Below are 20,383 nucleotides of genomic sequence, written 5' to 3'. Positions count from 1 at the left end.
CCGCTTAGGAATCCTTTAGGGGATGAAGAAAATGAAGAGTGGGGAGTCCCAGGATTTTAACCTGTGGGAGAATTTTAAACTGGGGCTACTGTTTAAAAAGATGGAGCCGCCATTAAAGACATAAGGAAAAAACTTTGCTCTTCTCAAAAGTTGCTGGAAGCACAGTTTTTGAATATTTTTGAGGCAGAGGTTGATAGACTGTTGTTAAGAAAGGGGTTAAAAGGCAGGTGAGAATGTGGAATAAATCAGACCAGCCACAATTTCATCAGTGAAGGAGTAGGCTGAGTGACCTACCTATGATCCTAGCTTGTAAATTTGTACATTTGGAGTTCAAATTGAATCACAGAGTTCAATTCAAACAATCTGAAACATTCAGTGGGCTTTAACGATCAAGTAAATATGGAGAATCCACTTTCACTTGCAGAAGGTCAGCAATTAATTTAGGAGAATTGGCACAAGAACTAGAGGGAAGCTCAGGAGAATTTCTTGTGACAAAGTGAACCACACAGCCTTTTCAGACAGAACACTTACTGATCCTGCTTTACATGGACTGGAACCCATTAGATTTGAGCATCTGAGACAACTGCAAACCAACAATGCTGTGAATGATCGGATCTGGGTTTAAAAATCTAGCTTTTTCAAGAAAACATCTGTGCAGGTTGCTATCTTGTGGAAATAACTGATTAATTCTTTTATATAATTATGGTGGCAGCTGGAGAATCAGCTCAGGTCTGAGGGTGTTCACACAGGTGAGCTTCAAATGCCTGGATTATTTCCATATGCTGTGATCCCATTGTAAAGTACCTGCATTCAGTGCCAGCGCAGGTGTATACAGCACAAGACCCATGTAAATCACCTGCAATTAGAAGAGAAATATTGCTATTAGCATGAAGAAAAGCCTCACTCACACCCCGCAGCTGTCAATTTGAAATCAATCTTACTGTCAGTACTATTACTTGTGAGTCAGTGAGTTGAAACCCCACTGGAATGGAGAACCTATATTTCCTGATAGTATTGAAGTGCTGTGTAATAACAACAGGGTAGCTAAAGATAGACTATACACACTGGTTGGAGATTCTAAAACTAGGGAACACTGTCTAAAAAGGACCAGCCCATTCAGGAGAAAAGCACTTCTACATGCAAAGGGTGTTAGAGGTTTGGAACTCTCGTCCACCAATAGCAGTTGACGCTAGATCAGTTGTTAATTTTAATTTGGAGAAAGATAACATTTTCTTAAACAAAGGTAATAAGGGATTTGGGCCGGGTGAATGGAGTTAGGTCACAGATTAGCAATGTTTTCCTGAGATTGTCAGCCAGTAACAATGTTGAACCATAAGCACTGAGAGAGCCTGTCCTTACTAGGCAGTCTTTCATGTGGAACTATATCAAAGCCACCTTCTGGAGGTTATATGTTGTAGGAATTCTCATTGCCATCTTGAGACATCAACGTCTCAGAAGGAAGTCAAAATGGTCATCCAAGTTGGATCTCACCCTTTCTAAAACAATAATGTTTTCAACTTGTTGAAGTGTGTGAGCACCACTGACAAGGCCAGCATTTATTGCTCATTTCAAATTGCCTTGGAGAAAATGTAAGTGAGCTGCCAGTGTCATTACAATAATGTCACCAAGTTAGTAATCCAGATCCCCAAACTAATGGTCTGGTGACATGTTCAAATTCCAGCAAGGCAGATGGTGAAAATTAAATTCAATTTTTAAAAAAAAAAAATCTGTAAATAAAAAAATGCTGGCCTCATGACGACCATGTAACCACTGTCAAATGTTGTAAAATACCATCTGGTTCATCGATGTCCTTTAGGGAAGGAACCCACTCCCCCCAACCCTGGCCTGGTCTGGTCTATGTGACTCCAGACCCACAACAATGAGGTTAACTTTTAAATGTGTTAATCAAGATGGGCAATAAATGTTGGCCTAGTTAGTGATGCCCACATCCTGTGAACAAATAAAAGTAAAATAAAAAAAAACATAAAATGGGGACAACCCACAGGGAGAGAGTTTCTGGATTTTAACCCAGTGACTAGTCCCATGTCAAGTCCCATGCTTGGAGGGGAATGTCGAGTTGGTGCTGTTTCCATGCAAGTACAAACCTTGTCCTTCTAAGTGGTACAGGTCATAGGTTTGGAAGGGGCTGTTGAAGGTGCCTTGGTAAGTTACTGCAGAGCACCTTGTAATAATACATAATGCTGCCACTGCGCATCAGTGGTGAAGATAGCGAACGTTGAAGGTAATGGACAGGTACCTAAACGATGTCAAGATCTGGAATGTTGTCATCCAGGTAAGTGGAAATTATTCCACCACACTACTGACTTTGTAAGTGGTGACAGGTTTGGAGAGTCAAGAGTTAAATTTGTCACGCAAAATTCACAGCCTCAGACTTGTTCTTGTAGCCACAATATTTATATGGCTAGTCCAGTTCAATTTCTGGCCAGTGCTGACCACAGGATACTGATAGTGGGAGATTCAACATCGGTAATGCCATTAAATATCTAGGCACAATGGCTAGATTCTCTCTTGTTGGACATTGTCATTGCCTGGCACTTGTATGGTGCGAATGTTAGTTGCTGGACTGTTGTCCAGGTCTTGCTGCAAATGGACATGGGCTGCTTCAGTATCTGAAGGGTTGAGAATGATGCTGAACATTGCGCAATCATCAGCAAGCACTCCCAGCTCTGATCTTATGATGGAGGGAAGGTCCTTGATGATGCAGTCGAAAATGGCTGGAATTCGACACTGACAAAGATGTCCTGCAGCTGAGATGACTGACTTGAGATGATGAACCTCAAACAATTACAGCCAGCTTAGCTTGTGCTATGACATCAACAACAGATTGTTTTTCTCTCTGATTCCCACTGACTCAATTTTGCTAGGGCTCCTTGATGCTACACTTGGTCCTGACTGCTATTTACTGGGTTACTTTCCCCTGTTTGTTTCCGTAAGTTAATTCTATTATTTTTGCCACAATAACAAGTCTTTTGTTAAATGGGTCTTTGTTGCCTTTGGTTTCAATGCAGTGAAAGTTCCGCCATGTCGCCCATCTTGAGGTTTGACAACACAATGTAGCCTGACCTTTCTAATGCAGTGAGGGAGTGGTCTATTGTTGGAGGTGCAGCAATGAGCAAATACTGCAGTGTGTGGCCCAGCACTGACAGAGGTATGTGATAGTTTGTACCTTCTTAAATTGGCAACATTGGCACCAGGTCTTTCCTGGATCATGGGAAATCGCACCACCAGCCTCAGCAGAAGAGTTTAATCCATTTGTTTCACACCTGTGACTTGTTGTGCGTAAAACTGTCTTAACCGCAGTTAAATGACCAGACATTTTCCTCTGCACTGTAAAATGTGCCTTCTTGAATCCAGGTTTGTGGGAATACTGGGTGCACTCGGGTGCCAGACCCGAGTGTGTTGGATTAGGGAGATACATCCCACATTGAGGAATGCTGCTCTGTCAGAAGTACAGTATTGAGGGAATGCTGCTCTGTCAGAAAAGCTGATTTTCAAATCCTACGTTAAGTGAAGACTCTGTAATGCCCTCTCAGATGGGCGGAGAAGATGCCTCAATGCTATCTGAATAGGTGCAAGGGTGCTCTTTTAGCATCCTAATAAATATTGAATTCTTCTTCCACAACACCAAATGATGACATGGTTATTATCACGTTGCTGTTTATGATAGCTTGCTGCGTGCAAAGCAGTTGCTTGTTACAACTCTTTAAAATTACTTTATTGGTTGCAAGTCACATACTGGAAAAGGGTTACATTGCAGTCCTCAAATCCAATCCAGCACCTACACCGAACAATATCCACTTGTATAACTGTAGTCAGCTGACAGGACCATTAGTAACCATGGAGCACACTTTTAAGGCAATTGCCAAAGGAACCAGAGAGAAGTCATCACGGGGGGGGGTTAAGGAGGAACTGGATAACGTTAAAAGAGTTGGCAGAGACATGAAGGACTGTACTGTCTGAAATTTTACATGCAGCACATAGAACTGTTTTCATTAGCTATTCAGAATTTAGGGAACACTTAGCTTAACAATTAACCTCTACAGATTGAAGATAAACTGAACAGTGATTGCATGGTTGGTTAAAGACACAGATTTACTAAACAGGATAGCAAAATCCCAATAGTAAGGAGAGTGATGGAGTTTTTTTTTTGCTAGAGTGCAAGTTTATGTTTTATTCCTGACTGTTATAAAGAAAAATTCCATCTGAGAAGCAATATTGCCTGCAAGATGCAGATGCATGACCACAGAGCCACTAGCAAGCTATTACACAGGTCCCTTTTAGGATACCGTGTACAATAAAACTTAAGATCCTTTGGTCGAAATAAACAGGTCACACACAAGGAATTCGATTCAAAGGAATCATTGTTCTGGGGTTATTAACTATCTGGTGGAGATCAGACTCACCATCTGGAAAATGAAGGTCAGTGTCCCACACAATCGCGTTGCCTTGTTAAACCGCAGTTCAAGGTACTGGAAAAGAAACACAAACTCCACATTAGGATTCGAGTTACAGACAATCGGACCCAAAACAATCTAAGTGGTCGTAGAACCAGAATCTGGGGACAGAGGGTACAAACCCATCTCCTGAATTCTAGTCACCTTACTGAATGTGGCCTGGGTCAGACGTCTCTGCATAAAAGTCACACTTCAGGGACCTGAGCACACCATCCAGACTGAGACATTCAGGGTAATACTGAGAAACTGCTGCACTGCAAGAGGTCTCCGGATGAGATGGGGCTGCTCCCATTGCCCTTTATTTGACCGGATGTGGGCATTGTTGACAATGTCACAACTTATTGCTATTCAATGGAGTGCTTTGCTGAGCCATTTCAGAAGGCAGTTTAGGGTCAACCAGTTTGCTTTGGACCTGGAGTCACACGTTGTTGAGTTTGGGTGAGGTGTACAGGAGCAGGGATTGATTGCTGCAATTATACAAGGTCTTGGTGACAGCATATCCAGAGTACTGGATGTGGTTTTGGTCCTTTTCTAAGGAAGGCTATGGAGGGAGTGTAACAGAGCTTTACTAGATCGAATGACAGGGCTGATGTATGAAGGGAAATTGGATTTGTTAAGACAATTTCTTTTATTCACTCATGGGACATGACTGTCATTGGCTGAGCCAGCATTTATTGCCCATCCCTAGATGCCCTTGAGAAGATGGTGGTGAGCTACCACCCTGAACCACTGCAGTCCACCTGCTGTGGATCGACACGATGCCCTTTGGGAAGGGACTCCAGGATTTTGACCCAGTGACAGTGAAAGAACAGTAAAGGTGAGATATTTCCAAGTCAGGGTGGTGAGTGACTTGGAGAGGGACTTGAAGGTGATGGTGTTCCTATGTATCCGTTGCCCTTGTACTTCTAGAGTGGTCGTAGTTTGGGAAGGTGCTGTTGAAGATCTTTGGTGAATTTCTGCAGTGCATCTTGTAAATAGTACACACTTCTGCTACTGAGCATTATGGCAGAGGATATGGATGCTTCCAGATGTGATGCCAATCAAACGGGATGCTTTCTCATGAATGGTGTCATGTTTCTTGAGTATTATTGGAGCTGCACCCTCCAGGAAAGTGGGGGATATTCCATCACACTCCTGACTTAGTTAAAGATCACACCATACCAGGTTATAGTCCAACAGGTTTATTTGGAAACACTAGCTTTCGCAGCACTGCTCCTTCATCTGGTAGCTGTGAAGGAGTAGCACTCAAAGCTAGGGCTTCCAAATAACTTTGTTAGACCATAAGACATAGGAGCGGAAGTAAGTCCATTCGGCCCATCGAGTCCACTCCGCCATTCAATAATGGCTGATGGGCATTTCAACTCCACTTACCCACATTCTCCCCGTAGCCCTTAATTCCTTGTGACATCAAGAATTTATCAATCTCTACCTTGAAGACATTTAGCATCCCGGCCTCCACTGCACTCTGCGGCAATGAATTCCACAGGCCCACCACTCTCTGGCTGAAGAAATGTCTCCGCATTTCTGTTCTGAATTTACCCCTCTAATTCTAAGGCTGTGTCCACGGGTCCTAGTCTCCTCACCTAATGGAAACAATTTCCTAGCGTCCACCCTCTCCAAGCCATGTATTATTTTGTAAGTTTCTATTAGATCTCCCCTTAATCTTCTAAACTCCAATGAATACAATCCCAGGATCCTCAGCCGTTCCTCATATGTTAGACCTACCATTCCAGATAGGTGTGAATCTCCGCTGGACATGCTCCAGTGCCAGTATGTTCTTCCTGAGGTGTGGGGACCAAAACTGGACACAGTACTCCAAATGGGGCCTAACCAGAGCTTTATAAAGTCTCAGTAGCACATCGCTGCTTTTATATTCCAATCCTCTTGAGATAAATGACAACATTGCCTTCGCTTTCTTAATCATGGACTCAACCTGCAGGTTTACCTTAAGAGAATCCTCAACAAACACTCCCAGATCCCTTTGTACTTTGGCTTTACGAATTTTCTCACCATTTAGAAAGTAGTCCATGCTTGTATTCTTTTTTCCAAAGTACAAGACCTCACATTTGCTCACATTGAATTCCATCAGCCATTACCTGGACCACTCTTCCAAACTGTCTAGATCCTTCTGTAGCCTCCCCACTTCCTCAGTACTACCTGCCTGTCCACCTAACTTTGTATCATCGGAAAACTTCGCTAGAATGCCCCCAGTCCCTTCATCCAGATCATTAATATATAATGTGAACAGCTGCTGCCCCAACACTGAACCCTGTGGGACACCGCTTGTCACCGGCTTCCATCCCGAAAAAGAACCTTTTATCCCAACTCTCTGCTTTCTGTCAGACAGCCAATCCTCAATCCATACCAGTAGCTCACCTCGAACACCATGGGCCCTCACCTTGCTCAGCAGCCTCCCATGTGGCACCTGATCAAAGGCCTTTTGGAAGTCTAGGTAGACCACATCCACTGGGTTTCCCTGGTCTAACCTACTTGTCACCTCTTCAAAGAATTCCAACAGGTTTGTCAGGCACGACCTCCCCTTACTAAATCCATGTTGACTTGTTCTAATCCGACCCTGCTCTTCCAAGAATTTAGAAACCTCATCCTTAACGATGGATTCTAGAATTTTACCAACAACCGAGGTTAGGCTAATTGGCCTATAATTTTCCATCTTTTGTCTTGATCCTTTCTTGAACAAGGGGGTTGCAACAACGATCTTCCAATCATCCAGGACTTTCCCTGACTCCAGTGACTTTTGAAAGATCTCAACCAACGCCTCCGCTATTTCCTCAGCCACCTCCCTCAGAACTCTAGGATGTAGCCCATCGGGGCCAGGAGATTTATCAATTTTAAGACCTTTTAGCTTTTCTAGCACTTTCTCTTTTGTAATGGCAACGATACTCAACTCAGCCCCCTGACTCCCTTTAATTGTTGGGATATTACTCATGTCTTCCACTGTGAAGACTGATGCAAAGTACTCATTAAGTTCTCCAGCTATTTCCTTATCTCCCAGCACTAGGCTTCCAGCATCAGTTTGAAGTGGCCCAATGTCTACTTTTGCCTGTCGTTTGTTTCTTATGTATTGAAAGAAACTTTTACTATAATTTCTAATATTACTGGCTAGCCTACCTTCATATTTGATCCTCTCCTTCCTTATTTCTCTCTTTGTTATCCTCTGTTTGTTTTTGTAGCCTTCCCAATCTTCTGATTTCCCAGTGCTCTTGGCCACTTTATAGGATCTCTCTTTTTCTTTGATAGATTTCCTGACTTCCTTTGTGAGCCATGGCTGTCTAATCCCTCCCCGGATAATCTTTCTTTTCTTGGGGATGAACCTCTGTACAGTGTCCTCAATTTTACCCACAAACTCCTGCCATTTTTGCTCTACCGTCTTCCCCGCTAGCCTCTGCTTCCAGTCTATTTTCGTCAGTTCCTCTCGCATGCCCTCATAATTACCTTTATTTAACTGTAACACCATTACATCCGATTTTGCCTTCTCTCTTTCAAATTGCAGACTGAACTCTACCATATTTTGATCGCTGCTTCCAAAGTGTTCCCTTACTTTAAGATTTTTTATAAAGTCTGGTTCATTACATAGCACGAGGTCCAGAATAGCCTGCTCCCTTGTGGGCTCCATGACAAGCTGTTCCAAAAAGCCATCCTGTAAGCATTCCATGAATTCCCTTTCTTTGGATGCACTGGCAACATTATTTACCCAGTCCACCTGCATATTGAAGTCTCCCATGATCACCGTGACCTTGCCTTTCTGACATGCCTTCTCTATTTCCCGGTACATGTTGCGCCCCTGGTCCTGACCACTGTTAGGAGGTCTGTACATAACTCCCACTATGGTGTTTTTGCCTTTGTGGTTCCTCAATTCCACCCACACAGACTCCACATCATCCGATGCCATGTCATTCAGTGCCATAGATTTAATTTTGTTCTTAACTAACAAGGCAACCCCGCCCTCTCTGCCCACCTCCCTGTCTTTTCGATAAGTTGAAAACCCTTGGATGTTCAACTGCAAGTCCTGACCCCCCTGTAACCACGTCTCTGTGATGCCTACCACATCATAATCATTCACGATGATCTGTGCCATTAGTTCATCTGCTTTGTTACGAATGGTACGAGCATTCAGGTAAAGTGCCTTAATGCTAACTTTCTTAGCATTAGAGATATTGGAAGTCATAAGATGTCCTAAGTTATCCTTCCTTTTTGCTGCATTCCCAGTCTGTCTCAAGTTTAAATCCGCCTGCACATATGCTATTGTTGGACGATAACCTGGTATTGTGTGATTTTTAACTTTGTCCACCCCAGTTCAACACCAGCTCCTCCTCATCCTAGCTTCTGACTTAAGCCTTGTCGATGGTGGACAGACTTTGGGAAGTCATGAGCTGAGTTACTTGCCGCAGTATTGCTAGCCTCTGACCCGATCTTGTAGCCACTAGGTTCATGTGGTGAGTCCAGGAGTTGCAAATGGTGCTGAACGTTATGCAATCATTGGCAAACCTCCCCACTTCTGGCCTTTACGACGAAAGAAAGGTCACTGATGAGGCAGCTGAAGGTGGATGGACCTTGGACACTACCCTGAGGAACTCCTGCAGAGATGTCCTGGAGCCGGGGTAACTGACCTCCAACAACCACAACCATCTTGCCCTGTGCAAGATATGACTGCAAACAGGAGAGTCTTCTCCAATACCTATCGATTCCAGTTTTGCAAGTGCTCCTTGATGCCACACATGGTCAAATGCGGCCTTCATTTCAAGGATCGTCGCTCACACCTCACCTCTGGAATTCAGTTCTTATGAACCGAGGTGTAATGAGGTCAGGGGCTGAGTAACCATGGCACTGCCCAAACTGGGCACCACTAAGCAGGTTATTGCTGCTTGATGGTACAGTTGATGACACTTTCCATCACTTCAGTGATGATCAAGAATCAACAAATGCGGTGGTAATTAGCCAGGTTGGATATTCACTGGAGTTTAGAAGATTTTTTTGGGGGGGGGGGGGGGGGGGGGAGAAAGAGGGGAAATCCTCAGAGAAACCCAAAACATTTTAACAGGACTTGACAGGTTAAGTGCAGGAACTATGTTCCTGTTGACCGGGGGATCAGATAAGGCACCGCATTCTAAAGATACAGGATCGGCCATTTAAAAATGCGATGAAGAGAAATTTCTTCAATCAGAGAGTGACAAATGTGTGGAATTCTCTGCAACAGAAAGAAGATGAGGCCAAAACATTGAATGTTTTCATGGTGTTAGGTATAGTTCTTAGGGCTAAAGGGATAAAAAGTGTGTGTAGGAAAGCAGCTATAGGGTGCTGAGTTGGATGATCAGCCATTATCATGTTGAATGGCAGAGTGGGCTTGAAGGGCTGAATGGCCTACTCCTGCTCCTATTTTGTTTCTAATACAGTAATTTCTCATCTGAACAAGCTGAGCAAACCAGATGGCGATTTCTGACAATCCTAGAGAGCTTAATTCTTTGCACCCGTTCATGGAATAAGGAATTTGGTGGCTTGGTCAGCATTTATTGCACATCCTTAAGTTCATTGGAGGTGGTTGGGGAGAGGCCCCGCTTGAGTTGTTGCAGTCCTCAACGTGTATGTACACCCACAGTACAGTTGAGAAGGGAGTTCCAGGATTCTAAGTCAGCAACACTGAAGCATTAGCTTTAATGCTTTGAATCCAGATGTTGTGTAGCTTGAAAGGATCCTAAGCTTGTCCTCCTAAGGTTTAGAGGTCACACATTTGGCAGATGCTGCTGTTGGAGCCTTGCAGTGTTTCTTGTCGATGGTGCACACTACTGTCACTGCCCATTGATGGAGGAGATGATGTTGATCAAATACTTTGTCGTGGATAGTAGTGACTTGAGTGCTGTTGGAGTGCACCATCCAGACAAGTGGGGATTGGAGGGGAGTTTCTCAATGCAGAATATCTTGCCATCGAGTTGCTATTGTAACCTCCATATTTATATAGCTAACTCAGTCCAGTTTTTGGTCAATGGAGACCTCCAGGATACTGACAGGCAAGACATTCAGTTATGGCAATGCAATTGAACATTAAGGGGTGATGGTCAGATTCTCTCTTGTTGAAGATGGTTATTGCTTGTATTTGCATAGTATAAATGTTACTTGGCGCTTGTCAGCCCAAGCCTGGATACTGTCTAGGTCTTGTCACATTTGAATATGACTGCTTCAATACTGGAGGAATCACAAATGGTTCTGACCGTTGTCCAATCCTGAGCAAACATTTTCACCATCTCATCCAACTCTTGTCATTTTGTGGATTTAGATGAGAGTTGTAGAAGTTAATTTTCTGAGAGAAAAGGGGAGGGCAGTGAGGGGGTAAGGGAGATGCCCTGAATTAAAACTTAGTGATTAGCACACCAATCACCATAAATACTAACAGGACAGGAATCAAGGGCAAAGTAAGGAATAGAATCTTGACTGCTTTTTATAATTTCTCTGCCCCACCCAACTACTTCAATTTAACTGGGATCAGCGGGGACTAGGAACTTGACTAATTGGGAATCCAGGTGTGGTTGATGGCACTATGTGTTACAAAAAGTGGTAACAACTTCTTGAATCATTTGAGAAATAATTTGCTGAACTTTTGGTTGCCCTACACTCCTGACCTTTGGTTATCCAGAATGGAGAGGTGTGGGCAAGTCAGAGGACCTCATCACGTGAGTGATCCTGGGCCTGGAATATTGACCAATAACAGGTCCAGGCAGGGGGCCATGGAGAGGGTCATGCTTGCCTATTGACTGTCCCTCTTCCACAGCTATGTTTCTGCTCAGATGTCGCTGGACAGGGAGCAGGCTGTGTACACTAATACCCTCGATACTTTTGGAGAAAGGTGGGAACCACACAGGCTATCTTTCCTCTGACTCCATTTGGATTTAATCCCCTCCTTCTCATCTACCTTTGACATTATTGCCTTGGCATAAGACCATAAGAAATAGGAACAGAAGTATTCAATAGCATTATGGCTAATCCAAATTCCTCATGGCCACTTGTGTCCTTTTGCCAGAATCCTTGATTGCCCTACTCAGCAAGAATCTCAGTCCTAACTAAATCAGCAGGCTTCACATATAAGTTAATCAACTGGAACGTGGGTAGTTTAGTGGTGATGCTTAACAGATGAAAAACACCTCGAATGACTGGATGGTGGAGGGCAAGACGCTGTTCTGTCATTTGTGATAACACTTCCAGCTATATAAAAGAAACAAAAACATGTAACAAGTCTCGTGATACTGTGGTATTGCCCCTACACCTGAGCTAGGAGGCCTGGATTCAAGAACTACCCACTCCAGTGGTGTGTCATAACATCCGGGGACAGGTCGATTAAAAATACTAAAAATCCGTAAGTGCCTTTGATCTGTAAGCTCACACTTGCCAGTAATGTGTTCATAGGTTGACAGGTTTAGATAAGGCAGACAATGGAAAGCTGTTCCCATCAGCTGAGTATACGAGGACCAGGGATACAGATTTACAGTTGTCGGCAAAAGGGAAGGGGAATGATTATACGGAATCTTTTTTTTAATGCAGTAAACAGCAATGGCTTTGACCTATAAGGGTGGTGGAACCAGAGATGAGTAGTGATTTCAAGATGAAATTGCCTGAGCACTTGAAGGAAATAAACTTGCAGGGCTACGCAGATTGAGCGGGGGAGTGAATTGAATTGCTCCACATAGACATGGCCTTGACAGGCTAAATTATCTCCTCCTGTGCCATAACCATTAACCAAATGAACTTCACCCCACAAATGTAAAACACTGCAGATGTTAATCTGAAATAAAATACTGAGAATGTTCAGCCTGTGTGAAGACAGAAGCAGTTAACATTTCAAAACCAAAACATGTTCTGTTTCTATTTTGTATTTCAACCTCTGCGTGCATTTGTTAAGAATGATCAGACTAAAAGCACGGAGTGCTGGTGCGATCAATAGGAAAGTGGTACTTCCCTTGGCACTGACTAGAGGTGAACATTTATTATCATGCACATTTAGGAAGCCTGTAACGTGTAAAGTGATATCCAAAACAATCCATGCAAGCGTCTAAAACAGAGTCTAAAACAGCTAATAGCGACTGCAACTGGTCAACAACTGAACCATCCTGTACTTAAAGGAAAGTTGCAGTCCTTTCCAGAAGGGGTCCGTAAATCGACAATGTACAGCATATTGTGTCTAACTAGTCTATACCAGAGTTAATGCTCTAAGTGAGCCTCCTCCTAAGCTGACATCATTCACCTCAGCCACTCCCTGTGGTAGGGAGTTTAACATTCTAACCATTTTTTGGATAAAGGCATTTCAGTGGCTACTCTATTTTCCAACTTTCCAGTCTGACCTCAATTTTCCAACTTCCCCACAAATGGGAACACCCTGTTCTCAGTGGGTACCCTTCCAGAGCACTGAAGAGAACGTTTCAGTCACCTTGCCACCTCTCCAAGTGAAGCAAGCCACAGTTCCATCTTGCCCGATAGGTTGTAATCATTCCAGTTTATAGAATCTTAGAAGCACGGCTGGGGGGAGGCCAGCTGGCTCACCCTACTTGTGACAGCTCTTTGAAAACGAACCAGTTGATCTGGCTCCTCAGCTACTTCATTTACTCATCCCACAACTTCCTCTTTCTAATATTTCACCCATTTCCTTCCACAGGTTCTGCCTGCATCTGCTCCCACTTTCCTTTCAAGCAGTACACTCCAGAACACAACCACTCTTTGTCAAACGAGCTGCTCCCTCTGAGCCTTCTGCTCACCAATTCTCCTGCCACTGGAAACCGTTTCCCTGATGAAAACTGATAGTCTTGAAGACCCCAATTAATTTTTTTTTATTTGATCCTGGGAAGTGGGCATTTATTGCCCACCTCTATTTGCCCAGAGGGCAGTTAAGAGTTAATCACTTTGCTACGGTTCTGCAGTCACACGTAAACCAGACTAGGAAAGACAGATTTATTTTCCCTGAAGGATATTTGTGGGCCAGATGGGTTTATCCAACAATTCACAGTGGTTACATGATTACGATTAGAGCAATTTTTAAATTCCAGATTTTGTATTGAATTCAAATTTCACGATCTGCATTGGTGGGATTCAAACCCATGTTCCCAGATATTACCCTGGGGTTGTGGATTGCTAATCCTGTGATATGAACACTATGCCCACTACCTCCCACCCCCACAGCCACCTGATAAAAACAATCCCAGGTTCTCTCCACAAGACAGGTGGAGGGATTCTGGTCTCCTCCTTGTAATGTCTTGCTCCAATCCCTCATTTTCTGTTTTTCCACTTACCTCATAGGTACTGGTGATCTTCAGCCGGTAGAACATGGGGACAAAGATGTGAGCGGGAATGAGAAGCCCAAGGAAGTAGGAGCAGCCCAGGAACCAGTATTCAGTGCCGAATGTGTAGATCTCAGCTGGCACACCCAGGATGGCAACGGCTGACTGGAAGGAGGCAAGGAGGGAGAGTGCAACTGGCAAGAAGGTCATGCTACGTCCCGCCAACAGGAACTCCTGCGTCGTCCGCTGCCGACCACCACTCAGTGCATAAAAGAGGCCAATGACCGAGGAGAAGATCAGGAGGAGAGCAAAGATGACATAGTCAGCCACAGTAAAGCGCATTACAGTTGAAGTGGCCATTCTCACTGGGGGCGGGGTGGGGAGGTTTGCAGCACAATGCCTTGTTCCTTGTACAAACCCTCCACGTTGTCACAGCCTCCCCAGGGACAGAATCACCACTCAGTTCAGACAGACGGGGGAATGAGGGCAACTTAGAGCATCACAGCAAGGTCCGTGTCATTCTCATTATGACGCCAAGAGGTCATTAGTGTGCACAGGCAACTGATCTAATGCAAGGCTCAGTGAAAGTGGCACAGCCAGACTCCTCTCCCTCAACAGTGTGTGTCCTGGTCAGTTTGATTGCCACCTCTCTCTGGTCATTCCTTTCATTAATGACCCACCAGAATGTCTGTGCAAACACAACGTCTCAAAGATAGGCGGAGCAGAGATCATCGGGTTTTAGCCAGGTGGAACAGCCAACAGTTGAAGAGAACACGCTGTCCAAGTCTGGTTAGAAGATAAACCAAATGAAGGGGAGGGGACATTCTATCCAGCCTATAGGAAGAGAAGGAACATTTAAACTCTCACAGACAAAGCATACATTTCTATAATCTTTGTCACATCAGTTGTTTCAGAACAGCACAGCAGTCTGTTAAATTACTGTGTACAGAAGTCAGCAGGACAGTGCAAAGCTTCAGTGAGTTTAAGCAGAATTAAAGCAGTTTGTAATCCTGGCAAGAAGTTAACCTTCTTGAAGTGAAAGCTAATTTTAGCACATTTCTATTAATGTTTCTGCTTTTCAGTTTCTTAGCTTACCTTGACAAGGAACCAATCCTCAAGACACTGGGTGAAAGGGAGCCTGCACCCATCATTGTCAGCTCTGATTTTTTTACATCAGCAATTACAAACTATAAAAGGTGTCAGCAAGGCTCAGTGGGTAGTACTCAGAAAGTGGAGAGTTCAAGTCCCACCTCAGAGTTGAAATGCCCCCAAAATAAAGGGTTGAGACTCCAGTGGAGTAATAAGGAAATCCTGCACTGCCACACCATCTTTTGATGTCTGATGTTACTGGGATGGACCTTGAACCGGAGGGATATGGGCAGTTCCTATCATGAGTGTCAGCCACATTTAATTGAAACAGTACAGAAACAGGCCATTCAGCCCAAATATATATGGGTGTTTATGCATTCCACCCTAACGACATTTCCTTGTGTGTTCCTTTCTCTATTATGTTATTCAAACTTCCTCTTTAAAGCACCTTTGCTATTCCCCTCAACTACTTCCTGCAATAACTAGTTTCACCTCTCCCAGAGCAACCTTCTCCTTGTTTGATTTACTAGTGACCCCCTTGGCTTTCTGGCAGTCATTCTGACCGTTACAGTTCAGAGCCTAGCAGCACTGTAGAGATTGAGAGTATGTGACTCTGATGATATGCTGCTAAGGTTATGGATTCCTGTCTCTCTTTTCACCTGACCATCTGTCTCCATTATATTCTTGTTAACTACTGTTCGACTGAGATATGTGTCCTGCATCAGACTTCAGTGTGATCTGTTTCTTGCTGGTGGTTAGTCACATTTCAACTGTTCTTGATGGTCTGCTCTACAGAACCATATTCATTTCTGCCTCTCTCTAAACTCATGCCCCTTCCCCTTCACACCAAACTCTCTCACCCATCCCTTGCTCCTCAGTCTCCATGTGTACTCAGTCTCTCCCTTACAATTTCTGTCCCTCTCTTTTCCCTCACCTATTCTGTCCCCTCTCCCTCCAGCTCCATTTGTCCGTCCCTCCATTCCCTCACTACCATACTCTGCCCCTCCCCCTTCCACACTATCCTTCCTTCTTCCTCACTCCATCCACCAATCTCACCCTCCATCCTCCACTCCATAACTCTGTTGCATCCTTTCTGTCTCCTTTTCAATTTCCCTCCCCATTTCCAATCTCTTTCTCTTTCCAAAAATACAAAACAGAATTTAACCACCTGACCCATCAAACCTACTCTGTCATTCAATATCATGGCTGATCTGTTTAAGTTTTGCATTCCACATTCTTATTTACCCATCGTTTCAAAGAGATAGATATAGTCCTTCCGGGTAAAGGGATCAAAGGGTGTGGGGGGAAAGTAGGAAAATGGACTGAGTTGGATGATTAGCCAGGACCATATGGAATTGCAAAGCAGCCTCAAAGGGATGAATGCTCCTATTTTGTACATTTCAATCCCTGAGAACTTTTGACTCCCCTGCTGAACAAGCATTTACCTACTCTGCCTCGAAAATATTCAATGATCACACCTCTACCACCACACAGTGTGTTCCTAAGGTGCACAACTCTCAGAAGACAAACTGCCCTTAAAGGGTAAACCAAGCCTTGGACAAGGTCATTGTGCCCCTCACCCCCATTCCATGGCAGAGCTTTCAAAAATGTCAGTGATACCCATAAACCCCTCAGACCAGGATGGAGCCTCCAATAGGGGCAATTTAACTCCCTCAGACTCAGTATGACCACATTGGGAGCTTGTTTACTCCCTCCCTAGCAGAGTCAGGTCTGGGATACTGTTGACTGTGTGAACCGTGCTCTCCAATGGGCTCACTGTCTCTTGCTCGCACACAGGATCCAGTCACCAACCCTCAACTCTCCTGTGAGTCAGTGCCCAGTCACTAAACCTCAGGCCACGCAGACCACATTCTCTCTTTTGGGGTCCACTCACTGACGGTCGGGTCTCTCTCTCTCTCCGTCCCTCTTTCCGTGTCCACTCACTGACCCTCGGGAATCACTCTCTCTCTGTCTGTCCACTCACTGACCCTCGGATTCCTCTCTCTCTCTCGGTGTCCACTCACTGACCCTCGGGTTTCTCTCTCTCGGTGTCCACTCACTGACCCTCGGGTTCCTCCCTCTCGGTGTCCACTCACTGACCCTCGGGTTCCTCCCTCTCGGTGTCCACTCACTGACCCTCGGGTTCCTCCCTCTCGGTGTCCACTCACTGACCCTCGGGTTCCTCCCTCTCGGTGTCCACTCACTGACCCTCGGGTTCCTCCCTCTCGGTGTCCACTCACTGACCCTCGGGTTCCTCCCTCTCGGTGTCCACTCACTGACCCTCGGGTTCCTCCCGCTCGGTGTCCACTCACTGACCCTCGGGTTCCTCCCTCTCGGTGTCCACTCACTGACCCTCGGGTTTCTCTCTCTCTCCTTCTCTCGGTGTCCACTCACTGACCCTCGGGTCTCTCTCTCTCTCTCTCTCTCTCGGTATCCACTCACTGACCCTCGGGTTACTCTCCCTCTCGGTGTCCACTCACTGACCCTCGGGTTTTTCTCTCTCTCTCGGTGTCCACTCACTGACCCTCGGGTTTTTCTCTCTCTCTCGGTGTCCACTCACTGACCCTCGGGTTTTTCTCTCTCTCTCGGTGTCCACTCACTGACCCTCGGGTTTTTCTCTCTCTCTCGCTGTCCACTCACTGACCCTCGGGTCTCTCCCTCTCGGTGTCCACTCACTGACCCTCGGGTCTCTCCCTCTCGGAGTCCACCATCTGACCCTCGGGTCTCTCCCTCCTCGGTGTCCACTCACTGACCCTCGGGTCTCTCCCTCTCGGTGTCCACTCACTGACCCTCGGGTCTCTCTCTCTCTCTCTCGGTGTCCACTCACTGACCTTCGGGTTACTCTCTCTCTCGGTGTCCACTCACTGACCCTCGGGTCACTCCCTCTCGGTGTCCACTCACTGACCCTCGGGTTTTTCTCTCTCTCTCGGTGTCCACTCACTGACCCTCGGGTTTTTCTCTCCCTCTCGGTGTCCACTCACTGACCCTCGGGTCTCTCCCTCTCGGTGTCCACTCACTGACCCTCGGATCTCTCCCTCTCGGAGTCCACTAACTGACCCTCGGATCTCTCCCTCTCGGTGTCCACTCACTGACCCTCGGGTCACTCCCTCTCGGTGTCCACTCACTGACCCTCGGGTCTCTCTCTCTCTCGGTGTCCACTCACTGACCCTCGGGTCTCTCTCTCTCGGTGTCCACTCACTGACCCTCGGGTCTCTCTCTCTCTCTCTCTCTCTGTGTCCACTCACTGACCCTCTGGTTTTTCTCTCTCTCTCGGTATCCACTCACTGACCCTCGGGTCTCTCTCTCTCGGTGTCCACTCACTGACCCTCGGGTCACTCCCTCTCGGTGTCCACTCACTGACCCTCGGGTCCCTCTCTCTCTCTCGGTGTCCACTCACTCACCCTCGGGTCTCTCCCTCTCGGTGTCCACTCACTGACCCTCGGGTCTCTCTCCCTCTCGGTGTCCACTCACTCACCCTCGGGTCACTCCCTCTCGGTGTCCACTCACTGACCCTCGGGTTTTTCTCTCTCTCTCGGTGTCCACTCACTGACCCTCGGATCTCTCCCTCTCGGAGTCCACTAACTGACCCTCGGGTCACTCCCTCTCGGTGTCCACTCACTGACCCTCGGGTCGCTCCCTCTCGGTGTCCACTCACTGACCCTCGGGTCACTCCCTCTCGGTGTCCACTCACTGACCCTCGGGTCTCTCTCTCTCTCGGTGTCCACTCACTGACCCTCGGGTCTCTCTCTCTCTCTGTGTCCACTCACTGACCCTCGGGTCTCTCTCTCTCTCTGTGTCCACTCACTGACCCTCGGGTCTCTCTCTCTGTGTCCACTCACTGACCCTCGGGTCTCTCTCTCTCTCTGTGTCCACTCACTGACCCTCGGGTCACTCCCTCTCGGTGTCCACTCACTGACCCTCGGGTTTTTCTCTCTCTCTCGGTGTCCACTCACTGACCCTCGGGTCTCTCTCTCTCGGTGTCCACTCACTGACCCTCGGGTTTTTCTCTCTCTCTCGGTGTCCACTCACTGACCCTCGGGTCTCTCTCTCTCGGTGTCCACTCACTGACCCTCGGGTTTTTCTCTCTCTCTCGGTGTCCACTCACTGACCCTCGGGTCTCTCTCCCTCTCGGTGTCCACTCACTGACCTTCGGGTTTCTCCCTCTCGGTGTCCACTCACTGACCCTCGGGTCTCTCTCCCTCTCGGTGTCCACTCACTGACCCTCGGGTCTCTCTCCCTCTCGGTGTCCACTCACTGACCCTCGGGTCTCTCCCTCTCGGTGTCCACTCACTGACCCTCGGGTCTCTCTCTCTCGGTGTCCACTCACTGACCCTCTGGTTTTTCTCTCTCTCTCGGTATCCACTCACTGACCCTCGGGTCTCTCTCCCTCTCGGTGTCCACTCACTGACCCTCGGGTCTCTCCCTCTCGGTGTCCACTCACTGACCCTCGGGTCTCTCTCTCTCGGTGTCCACTCACTGACCCTCTGGTTTTTCTCTCTCTCTCGGTATCCACTCACTGACCCTCGGGTCTCTCTCTCTCGGTGTCCACTCACTGACCCTCGGGTCACTCCCTCTCGGTGTCCACTCACTGACCCTCGGGTCCCTCTCTCTCTCTCGGTGTCCACTCACTGACCCTCGGGTCTCTCCCTCTCGGTGTCCACTCACTGACCCTCGGGTCTCTCTCCCTCTCGGTGTCCACTCACTCACCCTCGGGTCTCTCTCTCTCGGTGTCCACTCACTGACCCTCGGGTCACTCCCTCTCGGTGTCCACTCACTGACCCTCGGGTTTTTCTCTCTCTCTCGGTGTCCACTCACTGACCCTCGGATCTCTCCCTCTCGGAGTCCACTAACTGACCCTCGGGTCACTCCCTCTCGGTGTCCACTCACTGACCCTCGGGTCGCTCCCTCTCGGTGTCCACTCACTGACCCTCGGGTCACTCCCTCTCGGTGTCCACTCACTGACCCTCGGGTCTCTCTCTCTCTCTGTGTCCACTCACTGACCCTCGGGTCTCTCTCTCTGTGTCCACTCACTGACCCTCGGGTCTCTCTCTCTCTCTGTGTCCACTCACTGACCCTCGGGTCACTCCCTCTCGGTGTCCACTCACTGACCCTCGGGTCTCTCCCTCTCGGAGTCCACCATCTGACCCTCGGGTCTCTCCCTCCTCGGTGTCCACTCACTGACCCTCGGGTCTCTCCCTCTCTGTGTCCACTCACTGACCCTCGGGTCTCTCTCTCTCTCTGTGTCCACTCACTGACCCTCGGGTCACTCCCTCTCGGTGTCCACTCACTGACCCTCGGGTTTTTCTCTCTCTCTCGGTGTCCACTCACTGACCCTCGGGTCTCTCTCCCTCTCGGTGTCCACTCACTGACCTTCGGGTTTCTCCCTCTCGGTGTCCACTCACTGACCCTCGGGTCTCTCTCCCTCTCGGTGTCCACTCACTGACCCTCGGGTCTCTCTCTCTCGGTGTCCACTCACTGACCCTCGGGTCTCTCTCCCTCTCGGTGTCCACTCACTGACCCTCGGGTCTCTCTCTCTCGGTGTCC

General features: G+C 47.0%; 1 protein-coding gene across 7 annotated transcripts in view; it reads right to left on the bottom strand.

Moving 5' to 3' along the window:
• slc5a6a (solute carrier family 5 member 6a) overlaps nt 1-20,383 on the bottom strand; it is a 66,654-nt gene that overhangs the window by 45,862 nt on the left and 409 nt on the right. For 5 of the 7 annotated variants that reach the window (XR_015751443.1, XM_043704196.2, XM_043704204.2 and 2 more), the window contains exons 1-4: nt 14,846-15,695; nt 13,763-14,584; nt 4,425-4,490; nt 805-856 (exon numbers count right to left, since the gene is read on the bottom strand). Coding sequence is in view for 6 of the 7 variants with exons in the window: in XM_043704196.2 (XP_043560131.1) it covers nt 805-856; nt 4,425-4,490; nt 13,763-14,110 (466 nt within the window). In the remaining variant the exon portion in view is untranslated. Of the gene's footprint in view, nt 1-804; nt 857-4,424; nt 4,491-13,762; nt 14,585-14,845; nt 15,696-17,483; nt 17,517-20,383 lie in introns of those variants that run through there. The other 2 variants (XM_087974677.1, XM_087974669.1) reach the window with 2 other exon arrangements.

Source organism: Chiloscyllium plagiosum, unplaced genomic scaffold (genome assembly GCF_037043375.1).
Source record: "Chiloscyllium plagiosum isolate Xiang-an unplaced genomic scaffold, Cpla_swu_hap1 HiC_scaffold_2, whole genome shotgun sequence".
NCBI lineage: Eukaryota > Metazoa > Chordata > Chondrichthyes > Orectolobiformes > Hemiscylliidae > Chiloscyllium > Chiloscyllium plagiosum.
Note: the sequence above shows the minus strand (reverse complement) of the source record. Positions and strands in the feature narration are given on the sequence as shown.